At 32.4% G+C, this 23,446-nt stretch overlaps 2 protein-coding genes across 3 annotated transcripts; both read right to left on the bottom strand.

The window, feature by feature from the left end:
• Nucleotides 1–3,327: 3,327 nt before the first annotated feature.
• Nucleotides 3,328–6,518, bottom strand: LOC126675326 (pentatricopeptide repeat-containing protein At1g22960, mitochondrial). 2 transcript variants are annotated; one of them, XM_050369946.2, is made up of 2 exons: nucleotides 3,984–6,518; nucleotides 3,328–3,897 (listed from the first exon to the last, which is right to left on the bottom strand). In XM_050369946.2, exon 1 carries the CDS (start codon nucleotides 6,245–6,247, stop codon nucleotides 4,097–4,099), a length of 2,151 nt encoding a protein of 716 aa, XP_050225903.1. In that variant the 5' UTR covers nucleotides 6,248–6,518; the 3' UTR covers nucleotides 3,328–3,897; nucleotides 3,984–4,096. The 2 variants fall into 2 exon arrangements, with proteins under 2 accessions (XP_050225903.1, XP_050225904.1); XM_050369947.2 differs by having other exon boundaries at nucleotides 3,328–3,852.
• A 2,992-nt stretch (nucleotides 6,519–9,510) lies between these two features.
• On the bottom strand, nucleotides 9,511–15,376 carry LOC126675329 (origin of replication complex subunit 4). Its single transcript, XM_050369953.2, has 16 exons — nucleotides 15,247–15,376; nucleotides 15,032–15,122; nucleotides 14,873–14,929; nucleotides 14,340–14,387; nucleotides 13,629–13,679; nucleotides 13,499–13,542; nucleotides 13,353–13,416; nucleotides 13,063–13,149; nucleotides 12,729–12,820; nucleotides 12,549–12,630; nucleotides 11,894–11,979; nucleotides 11,680–11,789; nucleotides 11,238–11,330; nucleotides 11,096–11,160; nucleotides 10,641–10,784; nucleotides 9,511–9,773 (listed from the first exon to the last, which is right to left on the bottom strand). The coding sequence occupies exons 1-16, from the start codon at nucleotides 15,354–15,356 to the stop codon at nucleotides 9,744–9,746; spliced, it is 1,254 nt and encodes a 417-aa protein (XP_050225910.1). The 5' UTR covers nucleotides 15,357–15,376; the 3' UTR covers nucleotides 9,511–9,743.
• Between the last annotated feature and the right edge of the window lie 8,070 nt (nucleotides 15,377–23,446).

The following is a 23,446-nucleotide window of genomic DNA, read 5'->3' as shown; positions in this document are numbered from 1 at the left end:
AAATGGTTAATCAATAATTATAAATTTAAAAAAGACAATTTAGAGTTTATTTGACAATTGATGTTGCGGTGATGAAAGAGGAGGGGTTTACAATAGGATTTTCAACTAGTTTAATAGAAATGAAGTTAATTCAAATTAGTTTCATTAGAAATTATATGATTATAATTTGTTATAAAAAAAATTGTATAGATCCACAAATGTTAATTACAATTAACTGCATGTTCGGCCTTAGGCATAGACAACTAAGGTCTATACCTAGGGCCACAAATTTTAACGCTCCATAATTGTATGAGGTCCATAGAAAAAATAAATGTTATATTAAAATTTTACTTCCTCTGTCCCATTTAAGAAGGGACAAATGACTTTTTCACATATATTAAGAAAACATTAACTACTATAGTCTTTTCTTATTTTACCCCTATTTATGATAGTGTTGTATATTGTGTATAGACTAATAGTCATTAATTATGAAAAGAGAAAAAGGGGTAAAAAAGCAAAATTCATATAAATTGGCACAAAAAACACGATATGACCTTCTTAAGTGGGACAAATAAAAATGGGATATGTCCCTTCTTAAATGGGACGGAGGGAGTATTAATTTATTTGATGATAGATGAAATTTTCATTTATAAAATTTAATTAGGTCTTTTAGTAATTAGAAAATAAATTTTAAAGGGCCTTTTTTATGGTAGTAAATGTTGTAATTTATATTTAATAACTTAGGCTCTTTCAAAAATAACTATATAGCAATACAAACAAAAGTAAATTATATTATATATATTCTTTTTATATAAAAAATATTTTTTTTAAAGAAATGTTATAAAACTTTACTAAAAATCTATCGATATTTACCAAAAATCTACTAAATATTTATCAATAATCTATCGAAAGGGTACCTTTATAAAGTGAAAAAAATATATTTTTATGAGAAAAATAAAACGAGTTTATTTTTACGAACAATTTTACAAAAATAGATTTTATTTATAAAAAATACTAAGATTTCGCCTTGGGTCTCGGTTCATCTAAGGCCGCCCTGATTAACTGCATAAGATTTCACATGGTTTTATATAGTTTTACATGATTTTATACAATTTCTTACGTTTTCATTATGATTTTAGAATCAAAAAAATAAAAAATAAAAACTAAACGACTCTCACATGGCTAAAGTGTAAAAAGATCTATAAATCATTTGCTAAATATTTTTTACACGTGAATACTTTAAATTACAGTATTTTTCTCAACAACCTTATATGCTACACTAGTCGGGTCCGAGTTCGATAGATTCAACCTAGCAGTAAAGACATGTAACTTGTAGGATTTTAATCTTTTTTTTTTTTTTTTTATGAATAGGATTTTAATCTTTTTCTCTCCTATTTTAATAAAATTTACAAAAATTATTTGTAAATCAGTATTAGCTCGTATCCGAATTTAGTCATAGCTTTTTGAAAGTAATAAAAAGACAAAACAATAATTTGGTTGAATTTTATTTTCACTAAATAAACATTTAGAAATTTAAAAGTACACCTATTCAATGGCATCGGATGTTTCCAAGTTCTTAAGTGGAGTCTTGCTAAAAAAAAATCACTTTTTGTCTTTTATATATTCGGTTAATTAATTTTATAGAAGTTTATAAAATTTATTTGTTAGAAATTATTTTATAGAAATTAGCTATGTAGGAGGAAATGCATTTGAAAAGGAGATGAATTATAGAACAAAATCCAACCAAATATTTTATGATAGATTTTGCATTAAGGAATGAAATTTAGAAGCAGATAAAGAGGAATACAACACAAGACAAAAAAACAAAACTATACCATGTTCATCAACACCACCACAGACATTCAAACTTTCATCGCTAAATGTTTTGAAAAATTATATCCGCCGTTAACCGTTGCAAAACCTAAATTCTATCAGCCGGTATAACATGTTCACTAACAACCAGCTATGTAACACGGAAACAAAAACAAACACGGAAACAGAAAATAACGAATTGATATTCCTTACAAAATTAGGTTATAAATATAAAATAATTTGGAGTTTCGAAAGCATATTTGAAAATTGAAACAATATGCCGAAACATAAGACTCGACAACTTTCCGGTGCAACGTAAGCGAGCAATAAACATGCAGATATACATAATATAAGCTCAAATATGCATACATGCAAAGTGAGGGAATCTTCTTACTTTGTGCCCATCAGACAGCAGAAATGAGAAGAAGCATGAGACAAACAACAAAGAGTGAGACCGAATCATCTCAAGGCTCTTATTCCTCTGTTTCCGCTCAATAAACGTAAACAACACAAGCGTGAGATCGAGTAGATATGAAATCATATTCTAGAATACATAACACTAGACAAACAAAATCAAAAACTTTAATTTGAGCAAGCCAAACTAAAATAAAATGGAATAGTACTGCACAAAGGAACCAGAATAATGTTTATTTAGATGCAGAAATAGTAAAATGATTCATAAATGCTCTTTAATCTCTGTACATAAGCATGCCATAGAATTATTTATCAATGTTAATTCTAAACGGAATGTTACAACAGCTACTTTTCAAAATATAACACATTCCTAAGATCTCCTTGCGTAGTGGTTTGCAGATCATCATGCGCCATTAACATTCAATTAAACTGCGACTTTTGTTCTTTCGTCCAAAAACTTGAGATAACAATAACAGATTTTATATTAAAGTATCATAGAAAACCTCAACTATTCAACAGAGTTCACAAGGAACCTATTTCCCTCGAAAACCATTCTTTTGAGCCCTCCCAATAGCAAGCCAACTGCCTCCTTCTCAGGAAGAAGGCAGTGAGAGCCCAAGCTCTTTTTGCAATCACATCTCCAATAAAACAATTCTAAAATCAAGATCCTAATAATCATCATTACCATCCTAGCATGATAATAAAACAAAACACAAACTCTTCATCTAACATGAAAGGGATAAGGGTCATATATGCCCCTAAAGTTTGGCTCAGGATCAGCTATGCCCATATGGTTTGAAAAGGTGCAAATATACCCTTAATGTTCTCAGATGGACTCATTTAGGCCCTTACACTTAACACAGTTAGAGGCATATATGACCCTTTTCTAATAAACATTAGTGGCCTAAATGAGTCCATCTAAAAACGTGAGGGGCATATATTTGCACCTTTTCGAACCATGAGGGCATAAATGATCTTCAGTCAAACGTTGGGGGCATATATGACCCTTTTCCCAACATGAAAACAGCAAACCGTTCAGATTGTGCATGGAAGAAATGGTATTCACAAACAATAATTTAGTAAAAGCAGGAACAGTTCAGAACAGTAAGAACCCAAAGCATGTGAGCAAAAGAATTACTCTTCGTTATAATGAATTAAATATGTATTTTCTCCAGTACCCCCTTTCTCTTTAGCATTTCAAATTCAAATAACAACTGTTTTCTGTTAGCTATACAAAATCAAGGTGGTGTTGTCTGAACATAAAGATGCTTCAGTCACAGAACTATAGAATTTAAAGTAGTGAAGGGTACACAAGCTTAGGAGATAGAGCTTCCAAAAAAGTGGATTCGGAGCAAAATTTTACCTTGATGGTTGATACAAATGCTTACATCTTTGCAAAAGAAATTGTATCCCAGCTCCCCTTTATTATTCCTCAAAATTTGAAAAGAATGAACAAATGCAAATTATTTGGTGAAAGAATCATCAGGAATAACCTGATATACACTTGAATTTCATCTGTATAATGTAGTCAATCTTGCAGCTTATTTCAGCGTCTGATGTAACAAGTTGAAATGAGGATCTATATATTACGACTTGCAGCAAATTATCAATTAGTGAACACAGGTATGGATTCAAAGATTACCAACCCTGAACCGATACACAGTCAAATCAGCAATTGCATGCCATATCCATCTGTATGATAATTTAAAAAATTAGAATCACAATTATGCATGAACACAACACGCCAGAGAAGTGGACTAAAAGGAAAGAATTCTTACTTGATGAATCATTTTAGAAAATATATCGATTGCTGCATAAGAGGTTGAGGAGACAGGTCTGCTGCACTTGTGCCAGCCACCTATGAAACCCAGACCACTTTGTCAAAGGCGGATCAAGTGTTCGAATGAATAGTTTTATCATTGTCTTGAATTAAACTCTCAATAAACTGAACTGCTTGCGCTTTATAATCTTTGTCTAGTTGTTTTAACAATGCACTGTGCGTACAAGAATCTGGTTGAATCTTTTTATCCAGCATCTGTGCATATAATCTCAAGGCCTGCTGCCAATTTCCCATGTTGCAGTTCTCATTTATTAATATAGTGTAGGTATACTTATTAGGGACGATTCCATTTTCCTGCATTTCCATGAAAAACTTGTATGCCACATCCATTCTCCTAACTTTGCAAAAACCATTTATGAGGACATTATAGGTGATTACATTCGGGATAACTCCTTCCTCCTGCATCTCCGAGAAAAACTTAATCGCCCACCCTAACCTCCCATTTAATGCATGGGCGTGAATCAATACAGTGTATGTAACTACTGTAGGGGCTTGTCCTTTGCTCAGCATATCGTAGAATACCTCTCTTCCTTTTCTGAGATACCCATTCTCCAAGTGAGCATGTATAATGCTAGTATATGTCACATGATCAGGAGTGTGGCCATCATCCATCATCTTCTGCAACAATTCACCCGCCTCTTCTAAATTGCCCAATTTACAAAGCCCGTGCACAAAGACATTATAGATGATAACATCTGGTGGAAAACCATTTGCTAGCATTTCTTCTTTCAATTTAAATGCGTTGTCTGCATCACCAAGCTTCAATTCACCTACTATTCTAGTTGTATACGCAAATCGATCTGGAGCCAAACCCGCATGCAGCATCTCATCAAAAAATTCCTTAGCCATTGACAGATCTCCCAATTTGCAAGACCCATTTACCAAAATTGTGTAAGTAAAAACATCAGGACGAATCCCACAATTGAACATATCTTCTTTGAGCTTTTGAGCATCGTCCAAGTACCCTAGTCTGCAGAGTCCATCTATAAGAGTATTATACGTGATAACGGTAGGACATAGATTTTGATGAAATCTTAATTCGTCCAGCAGAAGAAAGGCCTCATGTATGTTCCCCAACCTACAATACCCATAAATTAAAGTATTGTACGAAACTACATCGGGCATCATATTCATCTTTAACATATCTATCAACCGCTGTCTAGCATCGTTCATTTTCCCTCCCTTGCAAAGGCCATAAATAACTGTGTTATGAGTTGCCACCGTAGGAGACACCCCTCTAGCTACCATCTCTTCGCAAAGGGCTAATGCTTCCGCAAGCAACCCTTTTTTGCAATAGCCATAAATCAAAGGATTATAGGTGTATGGTGAAACTCTTAATCCGGCTTTCAACATCTCCCCAATCAATCCCTTAGCACGCTGTAATTCCCCTTTCTTCGACAACCCATTAATTAACATGTTATATGTTACATCACTCGGATAACATCCTCTTTCGTGCATTTCCAAAACAAGGTCCAACGCTTGCTGCAATTCCCCTTCCTTACAAAAGGAACCCAGCATTGTATTATAAGTAATAATAGTCGGCCTAATACCACAGTCACCCATCATTTTGTAAACTTCCTTAGCTTTAACTAAACGATTTCTATCCCTAAGTATCCTAAGAACCCTATTCCAATTCTTCACATCCGGCAACAACCCGTTCCTCACCATCTTATCAAAAACCAACAAACACTCCTCAACCATACATTCTTTCGTATAAACCCACATCAAAAGATCAAGAATACTAAGCGAAACTCGACGATCCAAATACCCACCAATCAAAACATCAACAATACCAAACATTTCAAATCCAATAGTTTTCTCAACAACCCAATAAGCAGATTTAAGCAAATGACCATCCATCAAAATCTCAAGAATCACACAAAACACAAACTCAGAGGTTCTAAAGCCAGGTTGGGTCAATACGCACCTGAAAAACCTCAGAGCAATGGCGGGTTTCTCCCGAATCGACCGAAGAACACGAATAAGCAAGTTGGTGTCCGTAATCACAGAACTGAAATGAGTAGAAACCCAATTTGGATTGGTGAAAGCACGCGGCTTGTCTCGAATAGTGGCGAAGATGAGGTCTTTGTAAGGAGTGACAGCAACTGAATTAACAGTAGACTGAATGGTGGATAGAAAACGTACCTTGAAATAAGAAATGGGTAGTGATAAAGGTTTTGGAGGTCTTGAATAGAGGTTCATTGGCTGCCCTATGTGATGGGTTTGTGTGGCATTTGATTTGGGGGATTAGGGGAAAATTTGACATTTAGGGTTTTTAGGGTTTAAGGGCATAGCTGAGGTTTGGGCGGGGGAGCTCCTCCTCGCCGTAATTACCAAGTGTTTTTCGATGAGGAGATGGAATAAGATTGTGGGAAGCAGGGATGGATTTTCGGACCCGAACCCGATAAATTTTAGTTGGGTTTTTGGACCCAATTATTCGGCTGTATTGCTAGCCCCGGATCCGACCACGTTTCAGTTACTCCAGCCAATAATTGAGTCTACTTCTTATACTTTCTGTTTATATAATTATATTTTGAGAGTTTTTCAAAAATACCCATACTGTGTATAAATATTCTCAAAAATACGGTTTGACCAGTTTGGGTTGATTTTTACAGTTTGACTTTTAAAAGTTGCGAAATTACACTTTTTGAGTTGAAAAATACGGTTTTTTATTTTAAAAACCCAGTAAGTTTACTATCGGGTTACTAACAGTTTACCAACGGTTTACAAACAATAAATTTACTAACGGTTTACTAACAGTTTACTAACGGTTTTTATTTATAAAAATACGGTAAATCTCCTATCGGTTTACTAACAAAAAGTTTACTATCAATTTACTAACTGTTTACTAAAAGTTTACTTAAAAATCAAATTTACTATTAATTTACTTTTTAACCGTATGGTTAATTCATTAATCATTTACTATCAGTTTACTAAAAAATAAGTTAATTTACCATCCGTTTACTAGCAGTTTATTAGTTTGACTAAACATTATAGCTAATTTATTAACTATAAAGTATAGTTATATTTATTAACCGTTTACTAACAGTTTACTATCGTTTTACTATCAATTTACTATCAGTTTATTTATTTATAAAAAAACCATGTCCTTGATTTAAACCCACAGAACAGAGTATTCATAATAAACCATGCCCTTAATTTAACAATGAATTTAAAAGAGCCAAATTGCCTAGTATATCGATATTTTAATCAAAAACTAAACAGAGGAGAAGAGATTTTATCCCTGATTCTATTTTCTCATTACTTCGCTAAAAAATAAATTTATAAAACTTTTAGTAAACTACTAATACACCGTTAGTACACTGCATGCCCACTTACTTCTAAAATTATCAACTACCCATTTTAAACTATTGAAACTATAATAACATAGACCACAACTGTGTGAAATTGAAAATGTATTTTATAAAAATAATTGTAAAACAAATAATGATTAGCATATGGATGTAAAAGTAGTAAACTGAGTAAGACTTTTTAAATATAAAATTACAAAACTTTTCCACAGAGGCATTTTAACAAACACATAAGCTGCAACTTATGAATCAAGTAATCTAAATATAATAGTACCACCCGCACCACCGCTAAACACTCCATCTCCACCCACAGCCTCATATCCTTTGCCACTCACCTAATTTATGGTCCATTTTCTTTTATTTCATCTTCTCAAATAATCAGACCCATAACACAAACCAATTAAAATAGCAAAACTCAAACAAATTTGAATTACAGATCTGCAAATACAATCACAGGCTCACTATATTAACGGTGTTGTCTTCATCCGTATTGTTTTCTTTAAGGTAGTCTTTCTTAGCAGCGGCAACATCTTCGTCGGTCTCATCTTTGTCGACGTCGATATCGTGGTTAGGAGTAACACCGTGTTAGTGAAGTTGGTTAACAGTAATATTAAAAGAAAAAAAAGTTAATTATCAAACAAACTCAGCTTATGCAGTATTAATAGGGAAGGAAGGACCGGACAGTATATTTGGGAATAAAGTAGACATGAATAGTGCTGGGTCTAATTTCCTCTTATATTTTTGAGAACCCAAAACAGAATGAAGTTTTACCTTTTCCATTGAATAAAAAAAAACAGAGTGAAGTTTTACATTAGCGTGATTTGTATAATTATCACGAATTTTAAAATTTGATAATATCAGTCATTAATTTTCATTTTTTGGTAAATTAAAACACAAAAAAAAACACCAACATTGACATTGTAATATATATTCACGGCATCATTTTTTATTGCATGGTTGGTCGGTATTCCAATTTGCAAAAATTGAAAGTTGATAATTGACATTTTCAAATTTTAAAAATCGTGTTTTAATTCGAAATCACGCTAATTTTTTTGGTTTAATTTACGATTAATCATTTTTAAGAGCCGAAAAAAGTTACTCGTCATTTTCAAAACCAAAAAGGCAAAAAAAAAAGCACTATTACAATTTTAATAAGTTAAACAAAATAACATCAATCTCGCTCCTACATCGAATCTAAATAGAGCTATTGATTGGGCTCTCTGTTTTGGTGTGAGCTGTTGGGTCTTATGGAGGTGGTGTAATAGAGCACTACTCGATGATGCCTTCAAGAGGGAGGTAAACCCGATCCAGTATATTAAGCACAAAAATTTTCAGTTTAAAGAAGCCAAGCAGTTTGATGACCATTTGGATAATCGTTGCTCATAGGGTGGGAGATGCCGCCTCAAGGGTGGCACAAAGTTAATAGTGACATGATGATGCCTTCAAGAGGGAGGTGAACCCGATCCAGTATATTAAGTACAAAAATTTCCAGTTTAAAGAAGCCAAGCAGTTTGATGACGATTTGGATAATCGTCCAAAGAAAGAGAATATGCTCATAGGGTGGGAGATGCCGCCTCAAGGGTGACACAAAGTTAATAGCGACAAGGCTATGAAGGGAGTATTGAACATGGCTGCAGCTAGAGGTCTAATCCGAAGTGACAATGGTAATTGGATTGATGGTTGGATTGCTAATTTGGGTAAATGTTCGACTTTGATGGCTGAGCTTTGGGGTGTTTGGTACTCGTTGGGGCTAAGAAGGATTATCATGGAAGTAGATAGTTTGGTAGTGGTTCAGATGATCACTAAAGAGAATGTCAATGTTAATACGTTTTTGAGTCTTGTTAGAGACATTAAAGAGTTGCATCAAGGTCAATGGCAAGTGCGGATTCAACATAGTGGCAAGTGCGGATTCAGCATACTCATCGCGAAGGCAATCGAGCAGCAGCAGGTTGGCCAACTTTGGTGGTCAGCAGACCCTTGGTTATCACAGGCTTAATAGTCCTCCGGGTGATGTGAAGGAGGTTATGTCGGATAGGAGTTGCATTTCCTAAGAGGTGTATCTATTAGTTTTGGGTTAAGTACCCCGTTTTTAATCCAAAAAAAAAAAGAACACCAAGGCTCCAACTTTGAACATTAGAATGAAGAAGATTAACCTAAAGACAAACAAGTAAAATTCATCAGTATTAATTAAAGGACTTAATAGACAAAAATTTGTTAAAGTGGAAGTTTCTGTAATAGTGGCATCCTGCCTTGACTGCCTACAGATTGTACAACTGGTGCAAACATCTTGAAATACACAAAAGCAAATGTGACTTCCTCCTTTCCCCGGTCGGACAAATGAGAAGCTAGTCGAGTATGGATGCTGCCTCTACCGGTGTTTTCAGACTTCAACGATCCATTAGTTTTGGAAGAAGAGTCTGCCAAAATAATGAAAATAATGTACTAATGACTAAACCTTAATAATTTTCAAAAAAGAAAAAAGACTAAACCTTAATAAACTGATATCAGGTCAATGTTAATGTCAAAGGTAAAAGTAGGAGCAGCGTTTTGAAAACCAAACCGGTGGCCAAACCGGTGAGACCACCACTTCCCGGTTCAACTAGTTGACAAAATTACACCAAAAAATAAATTTTAAATATGAGTTAAAGTTTAACCAGTTCAGCCGGGTCAATCACAGGTTCAGTCCGGTCCAACTCGGTTCAACCAAATGTCCGGTTTTTAGCTGGTCGGTTCCCAGTTCAACTGGCCGGTCCGGTTTTATAATCACTGAGTAGGAGTATGCAAAGATCTGACCAAACCAATAAATTTGGTTTGGTACAGTTTTGACTATAAAAATTTCAATTTTTAGTGATGTCCGTTTTTGAAAGAACAAAATTTTAGTACCAAACGAACGGAATATCAACTAAAATGACTAGTTGAGTTCTAATCTATTTGGAAAAGTTAAAATTTCATTTCGGTTTGGTTCAAACCAAATGCACACCCCTACATAAGTTTTAGTACCGAACCAACTGAATATCAACTGAAATGACTAGTTCAGTTCTATTCTATTTGAAAAAAATAAAATTTCATTTCGGTTCATTTCAAACCAAATGCACATCCCTAGGTAAATGAAACTCTGAAGACTACTACCACAGCAAATTAGCACATCTATCCATACATTGTCAATGACTGGTTAGTTTGTGAAGATAATTGTATGCTTCGTAGCCACTTGTAAAGATTGAGATATCAAAATTCAATTATGTCTCGTATTATCGTAAATAAATATCATTTCAGATAGTACTTACAGGGCAGGAACGATATGATTTCAGCCCTTCCTGTAGTTCAGCATATGAGATTAGAAGCTTAACCGGGCGAAATTCAACAGATTGGCTATGAACTCTGTTGTCCGCGAAGCAAATCAATTCTCGTTGCAGAAGGCATTCAAATGCCTGCAAAAGTTCAGACACAATATCAAGAATTTAACGAAATAGGAAACAAACTGGGCGGGAGCGGGACAACCATTAAAATCATCATCATGTCCCTTGTTGCCTGGAAACGTTAACACTAATACATAAAACGTTAAAAAGAAAGACGGAAAAACAATATTTTTCACAAGAATACGGTATAAATTTAAAGTTTCAGAGTTTCAAAAGCGTTTTCGAAAACGTAAACCAAACACCAAAACGGATGACTCGACAAGCTTCCGTGTAATATATCTCACGTCACAATATAAAAGAGCTCCGATGAGAAATTTACGTACCCGCAAACACACATTGTGTGCAAAATAATCAGATGTGTTGAATGAGTCATGAATGCTTTTATACTCTGTAACATGTAACAGATATATTTATCATTGCGTTTTCGCAGCAACACGCATGTAACATAAAACATCTGAAACGAACCTTTCATTATAGAGATGAAGTTATATGAAGCTTTCTCTTGCACTTCCAACCGCTTCATGCATACTAGGATGTAAAGTTCTAGTATAGAGCAATCTGCTTCAATAAATGAAAAACTGAATGACTTTTGAAGATTGTTCAATTAAAAGAAGAACAAAACCAAAAAACAATGTCTTCCAGTGGGCAGTATTTTTTAAAGTGCAAGCAACAGTATTATTCCAAAAATTTCTTCACTCCTGGTTGAAGTATGAGATTAATACATCCAACCATGAAATCTTCAGCACATGTCAAGCATGAAATTATGACATACAAATTGCCATAGCGCATTAAATCAGATAATTGAACATGACACCCATAAATAAGGGAAAATGCTAAGAATTTCATTAAAACAAATGCTGCAAAGAAAAGGACAAGAAGTAAGAAACAGATACCAAGAAAGTCAGACCTTTTATGCATTCCTGCTTTGGCTGCCTTTGGATGCTTAAAAGTGCAGTTTTAAAGTTCTCAAGTGCAAGGAAGCCAGATTTCAGTTCCCATTTCGAGATAGCCATAAATCTGATATCAAAGATCGACTTTAGGATAATTTAATCAAGTACGATAATGTTAACAGCTGTAAACACACATAATTTGATTCTTCTGTAAACAGATGATGGACTTACAGAAATCTCAACAAATGGTTCATGGTAAAATTGGAGTTTAAATAAGTAGTTATGATTTCTTTGAATCTGTCATCTGCTAACATTTTCTGTTAAAAGTCAAGGACTTCTTCACTCATTTAAAAGCAACAACTTAAATGTTAGAATATGACACACTATTTCACCTGCAACAGTAATTTAGAGATCACTACCTCCTACCATGGAAGGTTGACATGGTCCAATTCTCTGTTATCGGAGGGAATACCATCATATTAAGAATGTCAGATTAGTTATTGTTGCAGTTGAAACTTGAAAATAATAATTCATGCACCTCCTACAACCTATGTAGCATGGAAATGAAAACACCAAAATGAAAAACAGCGAAATGAAAAACCGTGCTATGGTATTAGTTATAAGAATAAGATATAAATATAGAGTTCCAAAGTTTCAAAAGTGTTTTCGAAAACAAAAATGAAATGCCAAATAATAGGATTTGAGAAGTTTCCGTACAACATATCCTAGAACTTGTTGCTTTGAAATACTTATTTATGTTCACGCATAATTCTGGCTTAATTTTTCCTTTTCTTTTGATTATAATTCTTTGCACTTTGGTGGGAAATGAAACATATTTGTAAAAATAACCACATTTGATGGAAATAATAACTCAAGTAAAGGATACTTGAAGCTTTCCATTGAATTGAGTAGCATAGTCAGCTGGAAAACCTGAGTCCATCGGCAAAGAAAGGACATGCTCTAACAATCTGCTTATCCGAAGGTAAAAATGGAAGTAAGAAAGAAAGTTGATTTGCATCCCATGTTTTTTATGCAATGTCGCTCTCAAACTTAGCAGAAAGTTCACCTTTGTACATCTTCAGTAGATGGAGGCAAAAACAATAGCTTTCTATGTGAGAAACGAGATCTTACTCTTTTTTCCAAAAGCTGATCCGCATCCTGCAGATATAATTTGATTACCATGATTTACAATCACTTAACAGAATCATTAGTATCTTAGCTAAATTGGCTTAATTATCATATTCAAGTATGCATAAAGAGGAGCTCCTAGGTTTATTACTGAGTTGGAACTAAAAGAACTAAATCGTTTACTTTTGATGACAGTATTGACACAAAAAGGATGGAGAATTGAAAGAAGGGGAAAATGCAAATATGAGACGAGCAAACTAAGAGTAACCTACCAGTCTACAGCTCACACCAATGACAATAGCTTGTGAAGTTATTGTTTGCATTGCATCAAGCAAGCTATAAAGTAACCGTTGTTTTCCCTGAAAACAATCAGAAACAGAAATCAGTAATATCATAATCTGGAATTTCAAAATGATACAGTTTTGATATGTGTAGCCCTAAGAATTCTAACAATGATCTTGAGAGTATAATAATAAAATTAATTACAAAACCGAAAGTTAATTGGGGATGCCAAACTACTATTTAGCCATTATTAAAGGGCAAGGGCCCAAGGTAGCCTTACCTGAGTAAATAGGTCAAACTCATTAAGTATAAAAATGACGGTCTTATGCGCTAATCCACATTCCCTGTAACAAGAGACAGCAGATGCATTAAATTTTAAAATAACAACATTTGTATGGGCTCGCAAGATGAAAGTTATTTACTTACTGCAACATGGCTATCATAAATTGGGAGTTATCGTCAAATGATGCCTATAAGGATCATATCAAAATCAGAATGGACTGAAGCCCTTCATCACAAACTAATTCTTATATGGCCGAAAAGAGTATTTGTTTACCGTTTTTGAGAATAATAAGTGATGCTCCAAACACAGCTGTCTGGCAGTTTCCTAAATAAAAAGTATTATAATGAAAATGGTGAGCAACAATTGAATGATATTTTCAATTAAACTACTCCACAGCAACTGAAGAGTAGTCAACTGAAGAGTAGTCTATTTATAACAGCATAACCTTAAACAATTACACTAATGAGTGACCAAACATTCTAAAAGTTTACTAGTAGATACACGTAATCAATTATAATAAGCTCTCTCACTTTTGATGATCACAAATTTCCAATCGTTGAGATCCATAGCGCATAGCCTACTCCCCCTCTCATGTAGTCAATCGTCAACGTTCAAATGTATCCCTTAAAATCTAACTGCAGTCTTGTAAGAACTCCAGATAGACGGGCTTATCAAATTTCACTTGTAACTGAAAACCAAGCGCCCATCTATGAAAAGAAAGGCATTAATAAATTCGGTCCTACTACTTCTACTGGTGCTCAAATATCAACCCGGCAGAATACCTTGATTCACACACTGCACGTAAACAACATACCCTTTTGTATGTTTGTCTTTGATGCTTATATAACAAAATTTATCCATATCATTTTCCAAGATCTCCATCTAGCTCAACAAAATTGCTCATAAGATGTTTAATTTCAATTCCAGACATAAAAATCTAGCTCTCCAATAATAATTCTCAAAAAAATATGGAGAAAGAATGACCTTGAAAGCACAATTTTCATCACTATGCAGCAGTCCATTCAATTTGACCTGCAACACATAGCCCAGTATTTCTATCAATTAGATATCCTACGATTATAATTATATAGAAGGTTGTTTACATTAGCACACAAGTATTAATCAAATTATCATATTCTTCCGCTTTAGCTTATTCACAATGTGCTTAATTTCAACCGTGAAGATACGTTTTGATATTATTACTCTTCTTAATCGTCTTAAAGACATTTCATTTATGAAGCAACATGCAGACGAAATATAAGTTCAATAGACTGCATCATATATCAGTGATTTTTTCAATTTCCTAAGAAAATATAATTTCCATGTTATCAATAAGTCAGAAAACATAAGCTCAAATCAACAATTACTTTGAAGGGGGGCAAGGATAGTGGAGTGTCACCTTTACTTTTGTTAGTTGGAACTATTTTAAACATACAAGTAATCAGTAACACTGTTTTTCCTATCTAACGAGCATATATAAGAAGTAGAGAATACGATTAAGAGGACTTGCACAATACCACAGATATAGTATCAGGATGTTCTTGCAACAAATCGCCGAGAACAAGCTCCAGCACCTAAATACACGATCACAGTATGTAACAAAAACTATTTCAACAAATTAAACACAAGAACAATCTTTATAACCCCAACAGAGCCCATCAACCTAAAATAAGTACCGCGATTTTTCCAGAGCCACGAGGACCAAGAAGTAGAATTGAATTGTTGCATGCCTCAACAATTGAACTTGATATAATAAACTTCAACTTACTGAACATTGCCAAACCAAAAGAAAACGCAATCAAAAAAAAGGAGATTACTAAAATGAAGAATTTCTCCGAATCACAAATTTTCATCATTCAATTGTAAACAAGAATTTCTAGGAACTATGTACCTATAGTTTCCATCTGGAGAATCGGAGAGGGGCTTGAAGATGAAAGTAGGATCACACAGCCTGCTCCTGAGGAGATTTTGTGCGCTCTCTGCTTGATTTTGGATTCCCATGCTGCAAAATTTATATCTACCTGTGACAATATTAGAGATTAGTTACTATGTAACCCTGAACCCTAAAATTGATCATAAATAGAAGAAGCTAAAATTATCAAATTCAATTCAAAATTGAACTTAATTTATTAACATGAAATGAAGAATTGATCTTAAAATCAATTAAAATATTGAAACCCAGAGCTAGAGATCAATCATAACCAGAATAATTCACCAAACAAAATTGAAGAGAGTAATGTTAGTTACAGTGAACTGATAGAAATGGCGGGAAAAGGGTGTCATTAGGGTTAACAGCGCCACTAAAATATTAGTATTTTCTTAAAAGTAAATTTCAATTCAATTTTCAATTTAATTTAGATATAAATTAGGGTTAATTAATTAAAAACCACTCACCTTGAACTTTTTTTTCGTTTATACCCTGACCTAGGAAAAAATTCATTTATACCCTGACGTATGTATTTATATTTCACCTCTACCCCGAGGCACTAAATTAACCTCCTTTCATTAAGAAAAAATTTAAAATAGTTCTTCATTTTTAACCTAAACTAATTAAAGTTTAATTATTAATGAATTTTTCTCTAAATGAAGGACTATTTTAAATTTTTTTCTAAATAAAAAGAGGTTAATTTAGTGCCTCAGGGTAGAGGTGAAACATAAACACATACGTCAGGGTATAAATGAATTTTTTCCTAGGTCAGGGTATAAACGAAAAAAAAGTTCAAGGTGGGTGGTTTTTAAATAATTAGGCCTATAAATTAATACAATGTATAATAATTAATTATATTATATTTTCAGAAATTTCATAAATAAAAGATTTTTCTTTCTTTCTTTCTGATTTCTTTTCCTCGTTTCGTAATTTTCAACCAATTGAACCGGTGATAAACGGGTTTTATATTTTGAGCGGTTGAACTTGAATTTTTTTAATTCAAATAATAAATAATTATTAAATTAATACATTATATAATATAAAATATAAAATTTTACAAATAAAAAAAATTTAAAAATTGTATGGTACTATTAAATTTGGTCGAATGTACAAAAAAACCTCTGAACTTCCTCAGAAAATATAAGACAGCCCTTTAATTTATTTTTAGTACAAATCGATTCTCAAACTTTTAAAATTGAACAAAACAATTTCTTTGTCCAAAATCTCAGTTAACTGATGGCGTGACACATAGGAAAAAGTTTAAAAACGACATTAATATTTAAAATACTTACCAATTTTATATTTAGATTTTTTTTAACCATTTTCACCCTTTTCTTCATTTAAATATCTATAATTAAATAAAATATAAATTAAAACCAATTAAAACTCAATTAAACTAGTCAAAATCTAATTAAACACTTAAAAACCCGATATCAATTGAAAACTAATTAAATACTTCGAAATACAATTAAAAAATAATCGAATTTCTGTTAGTTTAATTGAATTTCGATGTGTTTAATATAATTAAACACATCGAAACCCTTAAAATTAAACCAATTAAAATCTAATTAAACACATCGAAACCCATATTTCAATTAAATTTCTTTTAATTTTTTTGAGAACGTCATTCAGAGGAGAAATCTCTAGTTGTTTGCCTCCGTCCTTCAAGAGCATGTTTGCCAAATCTGTTCTTTCAGAAAAGATCTGGTGGTCTATTCTTGGAGAACAAACCATTAATGGTATGTTCATGAAGAACATAGCAGGTATGTTCTTGAAGAAAAGATTTGTTGTTCAGTTTTCGGGATGTCTCTGGTGGCCGGCAGTGGAGCTGGTCGCCGAAAAAAATGAAATTTGATATGTTTAATTAGGTTCCAGTCAATTTAATCGGATTTCTAAGTGTTTAATTAGGTTTCAATTAGTTTAATTGAATTGTGATTTGTTTTAATAAATATTTTAACTTTAAATATTATTTAATTATTAATATTTAAATAAAGAAGATGGTGAAGTGTGCTAAAAAAATTATAAGTTTAAATTGCTAAGAATTTTAAATATTAAGGATATTTTTGAATTTTTTCCTTATATGCCACGTCACCAGTTAATGAAGATTTTAGACGGAAGGATTTTTTTGTTAAAAAAAAAAATTAAAGAGTCGATTTATACTCAAAAAAAATAAAAAGTTGTCTTATATATTTTTTTAAACTATGAAGATTTTTTTGTATCTTCGGCCATTAAATTTCTAACAGACAATTTTTTTTTCATTTTCTTGTAATATATGACGCAATTATTTTAGATTTTAAAGTCACTGGAAATTTAGGAGTATTAGAGTTGGTGACATTCGAAACAATGATAGTGACTGAACATATGGCAGAGTGGCAGCGTCAGAGAAGAAAAATAGAAACTCTACATACCCATTCTTTTTTTTATGGCGAACCAAACGGCCCTAAGATTAATGAAACAAACTCATTTGATTTTGCACAAATATAAGTTAATACAATGTATAATAATTAATTATATTCATTTCAGAAATTTCATAAATAAAAGATTCTTCTTTCTTTCTTTCAGATTTCTTTTCCTCTTTTCATAAATTTCAACCAATTGAACCGGTGATAAACGGGTTTTATATTTTGAGCGGTTGAACTTGAATTTTTTTAATTTAAATAATAAATAATAATTAAATTAATAAAATATATAATATACACAAATAAAAAAAATTAAAAATTGTATGGTACTATTAAATTTGGTCGAATGTACAAAAAAATCTCTGAACTTTCTTAGAAAATACAAGACAGTTATTTTTAGTAAAAATGGACTCTCAAACTTTTAAAATTGAACAAAAAAATTCTTTTGTCCAAAATCTCAGTTAACTGATGACGTGACACATAGGAAAAAAGTTTAAAAAGGACATCAATGTTTAAAATACTTACCAATTTTATATTTAGATTTTTTTTAACCATTTTCACCCTCTTCTTCATTTAAATATCTATAATTAAATAAAATATAAATTAAAACCAATTAAAACTCAATTAAACTAATCAAAATCTAATTAAACACTTCAAAACCCGATTAAATCAATCGAAACCTAATTAAAACTTTGAAACACAATTAAAAATTTAATTGAATTTCTCTTAGTTTAATTGAATTTCGATGTGTTTAATATAATTAAACACATCAAAACCCTTAAAATTAAACCAATTCAAATCTAATTAAACACATCAAAACCCATATTTAAATTAAGTTTCTTTTATTTTTGAAAACGTCATTCGGAGGAGAAATGTCTGGTCGTTGGCCTCCGTCCTTCAAGAGCATGCCTGCCGAATCTGTTCTTTCATAAAAGATCTGGTGGTCTATTCCCGGAGAACAAACCATCGATGGTCTGTTCATGAAGAACATAGTAGGTATGTTCTTGAAGAACAAATTTGTTGTTCTGTTTCCGGGGATGTTTCTGGTGGCCAGTAGTGCAGCTGGTCGCCGAAAAAGATGAAATTTGATGTGTTTAATTAGGTTCACAAATAAAAAAAAAAATTAAAAATTGTATGGTACTATTAAATTTGGTCGAATATATAAAAAGTCTCTGAACTTTCTCAAAAAATACAAGACAACCCTTTAATTTATTTTTAGTACAAATCTATTCTCAAACTTTTAAAATTGAACAAAAAAATTATTTTGTCCAAAATCTCAGTGAACCGATGACGTGACACATAGAAAAAAAGTTCGAAAACGACATCAATGTTTAAAATACTTACCAATTTTATATTTAGATTTTTTTTAACCATTTTCACCCTCTTCTTCATTTAAATATCTATAATTAAATAAAACATAAATTAAAATCAATTAAAACTCAATTAAACTAATCAAAATCTAATTAAACACTTAAAAACCCGATTAAATCAATCGAAACTTAATTAACACTTCGAAACACAATTAAAAAATAATTGAATACTGTTAGTTTAATTGAATTTCGATGTGTTTAATATAATTAAACACATCAAAACCCTTAAAATTAAACCAATTCAAATATAATTAAACACATCAAAACCCATATTTCAATTAATTTTCTTTTATTTTTTTGAAAACGTTATTCGAAGGAGAAATCTCTGGTCGTTGGCCTCCGTCCTTCAAGAGCATGCCTGCCGAATCTGTTCTTTCAGAAAAGATCTGGTGGTCTATTCTTGGAGAACAAATAATTGATGGTATGTTCATGAAGAACATAGTAGGTATGTTCTTGAAGAACCGATTTGTTGTTCTGTTTCCGGGGATGTCTCTGGTGGCCGGTAGTGGAGCTGATCGCCGAAAAAGATGAAATTTGATGTGTTTAATTAGGTTCCAGTCAATTTAATCGGATTTCTAAGTGTCTAATTAGGTTTCAATTAGTTTAATTGAATTTTGATTTGTTTTAATAAATATTTTAATTTTAAATATTATTTAATTATTAATATTTAAATGAAAATTTTAATTGGTAAGAATTTTAAATATTAAAGATGTTTTTGAATTTTTTCAACAGTTAACGAAGATTTTAGATGGAAGGACTTTTTTGTACAAAAAAAATTAAAGAGTCGATTTATACTCAAAAAAATTTAAAAAGCTGTCTTATATTTTTTTAAACTACGGGGATTTTTTTGTATCTTCGGCCATTAAATTTCTAGCAAACAATTTTTTTTCATTTTCTTGTAATATATGACGCAATTATTTTAGATTTTAAAGTCACTGGAAATTCAGGAGTATTGGAGTTCGTAACATTCGAAACAATGATAGTGACTGAACATATGGCGGAGTGACAGCGTCAGAGAAGAAAAATAGAAACTCTACATACAGATTAATGAAACAAGCTCATTTCATCTTTGCACAAAATTTCATACAAAACACTAACTTTCGCTCTAAATTATTTGTAGGTTTTCAATTTGTATTAAACTTGCTAAATTCTTTTGATACAAAGGTCTTGGATTCATGTGATAAACAACTAAACCAGAATTTATCTTTCGAGGAGCAAGATTCAGGAGGAGCATTGATCTCACGATTACCTTTATCAGAAAAACTAGATAATCCTATGATATTTTCTGATGGTGATTTTCATAGGCAGTTGGGATATACTGCATATTATCCCGAGATAACAAACTTAGGGATGCATAACTCTGCTAGTTATAAACAGCAGATGGAAGGTGAACAGTTTGACAAGGACAAACCAGGGACGGCTACTCCTTTGTATTTAAGGGAGTTTGATCAAATCCAGGAGCAAAATCTAGTTGTGAATATTCTACAGAGGGAAACTTAGAATACTGATATACTTTAACATGTTGTGGGTGTAGAGACTGCTCAACATATGAACTCAGAGGATGAAGTGAGTAAGACTTGGTCCATTGGGCATGAGTTGGGAATTTTTCAAATGAATTCACGATCAGACACGATGCAGAAATTGATATATATATATATATATATATATATATATATATATATATATATTATATATAAAAGCATGTTTTAACTTGAGATTTTTTTTCTTTTCCATGTCTATGCCTCTTTCTTTCTTTTTCTTGGAATTGTAGGGGTGGTTTATTGAGTTTGAGGAAGTAGAAATTTATTCATAATTCGGTTTCTGCTCATAATTTATCGTTTATTGGTTTGTGGAATCAAAACGTGAGGTGGTTGACTCTTTTCTTATTCAAAAAATGCGACCAAATTTGGATTTTGGGTTTGATTGGATCCCATCAAATGGTGCCTCTGAAGGGATTGTTCTTATTTGAAACACTGTTTTAATTAGTAATGTGACTATTACAAAGGGTGCTAGATGAATTGCCATGGATTTTATTTTTTGCATCGTCTCTTATCGTCATATTCTTATTTATGCTAGTAATTTGAAAATAAAAAGAGCACTTTTTAGAATTGCTTAAGTCTTTTATTAACATTCATGGGCACTATTTTTATTAGTGGTGATTTTAATGAAACTTTACTTCCAGGATAAAGGTTAAATGGGACAGGTTTTTCAGCTTCGATGTTGGCTTTATGAGACTTTGTGAATAACTCTGAGCTTCTAGATTTGCCTCTGCAAGGAAGACTTTTTACTTAGAAAAATTCTTATTCTAAGTCTCGTATTGATAGGTGCTTAATTTCTGCTTCTGCTGGAACTATTTGGCCTAGTATGTCTCTCTTGGCATTACCTAGAGGTCAATCTGACCGTGTTCCTATATGTTTCCGTTCTGCTAATAATTTTAATTGGGGATCCAAACCTTTTGACTGTGTGGATTCTTGGTGGGATCATGAGAAATTTGGTGCGTTGTTGGAAGAGAGTTGGAGTTTAGTATGTTCTAATACTTTTAATCTCATTCAGAGATTAAAGGAGTTGAGGCAAAAAAATTAAAATATGGATCATGAGGTCTTTGGGGATCAAAACAAAAAGATTAATGAGATTGCAGAGGATGTTCACATGAGAGATGTGGCAAGTGAGTCAAGGTTTCTTACTGAGGCCGGATTTCTTGATATTGCTAATTTCAAAGCTAAGTTATGGACCGTGGAGAAAAGAGTGGAATTAATGTGGATTTGAAAATCTCAAGTCAAATGGTATGTGGAGGGTGATAAGAATACAAAATTCTTCATAGTATAACTTTTAGTTTGTACAGGATCAATTCAATTCAAGTTAAGGATAATATCTATTCTGAGCCGAGGGATATTAGATTTCATATGAGAGAGTACTATTTGACTCTTTATAGTCAGAGGGAAGGACCGAATTTTGATATTTCGGGTTTGGACTTTCTTTAGATTTTTTGAAATCAAGTAGTCGCCTTAGTTCATCCTTTCGAGGAGATGGGAGTCCTTAATGCTCTTTGCTCTTATGGTGAAAGGAAGGCCCCGGGTTTTAAGGTTTTATTGAAGTGGATTATTTCCAATTCAAATCAAGTTTTGATTTCTTCTCCCTTTTCTTTAATTACGCAATTCTTATTCGTTTACTTGTTTACTTTTATTATGTCTAGCTAATTTCATTAATCTAGAATATCGTAATTAGTATGGGTGTATGATTTAAATCTTAAAAACTAATTTACATATCTTTCTTTATTCTTGTAATTCTTATTATTGCAATTAATGCTTGTAATTACTTGATCACCAATTACATGATTGAAAATCGATTTGTGAGTAAGGGTCATTAAAACAGGTTGGTTGGAAGAGATAATAGGGACGTAATTATAAAACATGAGTCCTTCCATTTTAAGATAACTTTCCATATTGAATTTCCAATCTGAAAAATTTGTAACATCAAGAAAGGTCTAAGAGTGCAAGCATATTTTTCAATAGCCATTTGGATCATTTAACTCGCAATTAAGCAATAAAGTGAGCGACTAATCTCTAATACCAATTGAAATCCTTAAAAGGGGGGGGGGGGGGAATTAGATTTAATAGATAAATATAAAGTTTAGATGAAAGGTTAAGAGTCTAGGAAGCGAACACAAAGGTTTAGAGTGGTTCGAATCACAAACCGATTATACTCCACTATTCAATAAAAGATTGGTATTTTCTTTAATCCATTAATGGGGGTCCTTTAAACTTAACACCAAACTAATACAAAATAGTGTTTTTCAAGAGTTAAACACAAACTCACAAAGTGATTTTACAAGACTAATCACAAACCCATAAACATTAAATGATTAATCAAAAATTGATAATCAACAACAAAGAAAGTAATCAGTTAAACTGATGCACAATAAATGAGAAGAATAGAATATTGAATGTTTGATAGAGGATTATTGTGTATGAATCTCTAACCATATAAATATGGTGGTTGAGGAGTATTTATAATTTTCAACGACTCTCCTCCATGTCATCAAATAAGATGACAAATCTTGTGCTAAAAACAATAATGTCACACCCATGATACACATGTTGCGCCCGCGGCATATCATTGTCCTTAAATCTTCCAATGAGTCTTTTAAAGGTAGCAAGTATCCGTTGGGGGGTTTGAACATAATTGTTGGAACCAAACAACAATATGCCACGCCCGTGACATAGGAGAGTAACACCTGCGATGTTAAAGCCTCAAAGTTTTCTCCATAAAGCAATGGGCCACGCCCGTGAAGTAGATAAGTCACGTCCGAGAAAAGAAGGTCGCGCTCGTGCCACAGGAGTGTCACGCCAACAAAAAAGCTTATGTTTCTCTAAAATCCAAAAATTTGGATTTTCG

Source organism: Mercurialis annua, linkage group LG3 (genome assembly GCF_937616625.2).
Source record: "Mercurialis annua linkage group LG3, ddMerAnnu1.2, whole genome shotgun sequence".
NCBI classification, from domain to species: domain Eukaryota; kingdom Viridiplantae; phylum Streptophyta; class Magnoliopsida; order Malpighiales; family Euphorbiaceae; genus Mercurialis; species Mercurialis annua.
Note: the sequence above shows the minus strand (reverse complement) of the source record. Positions and strands in the feature narration are given on the sequence as shown.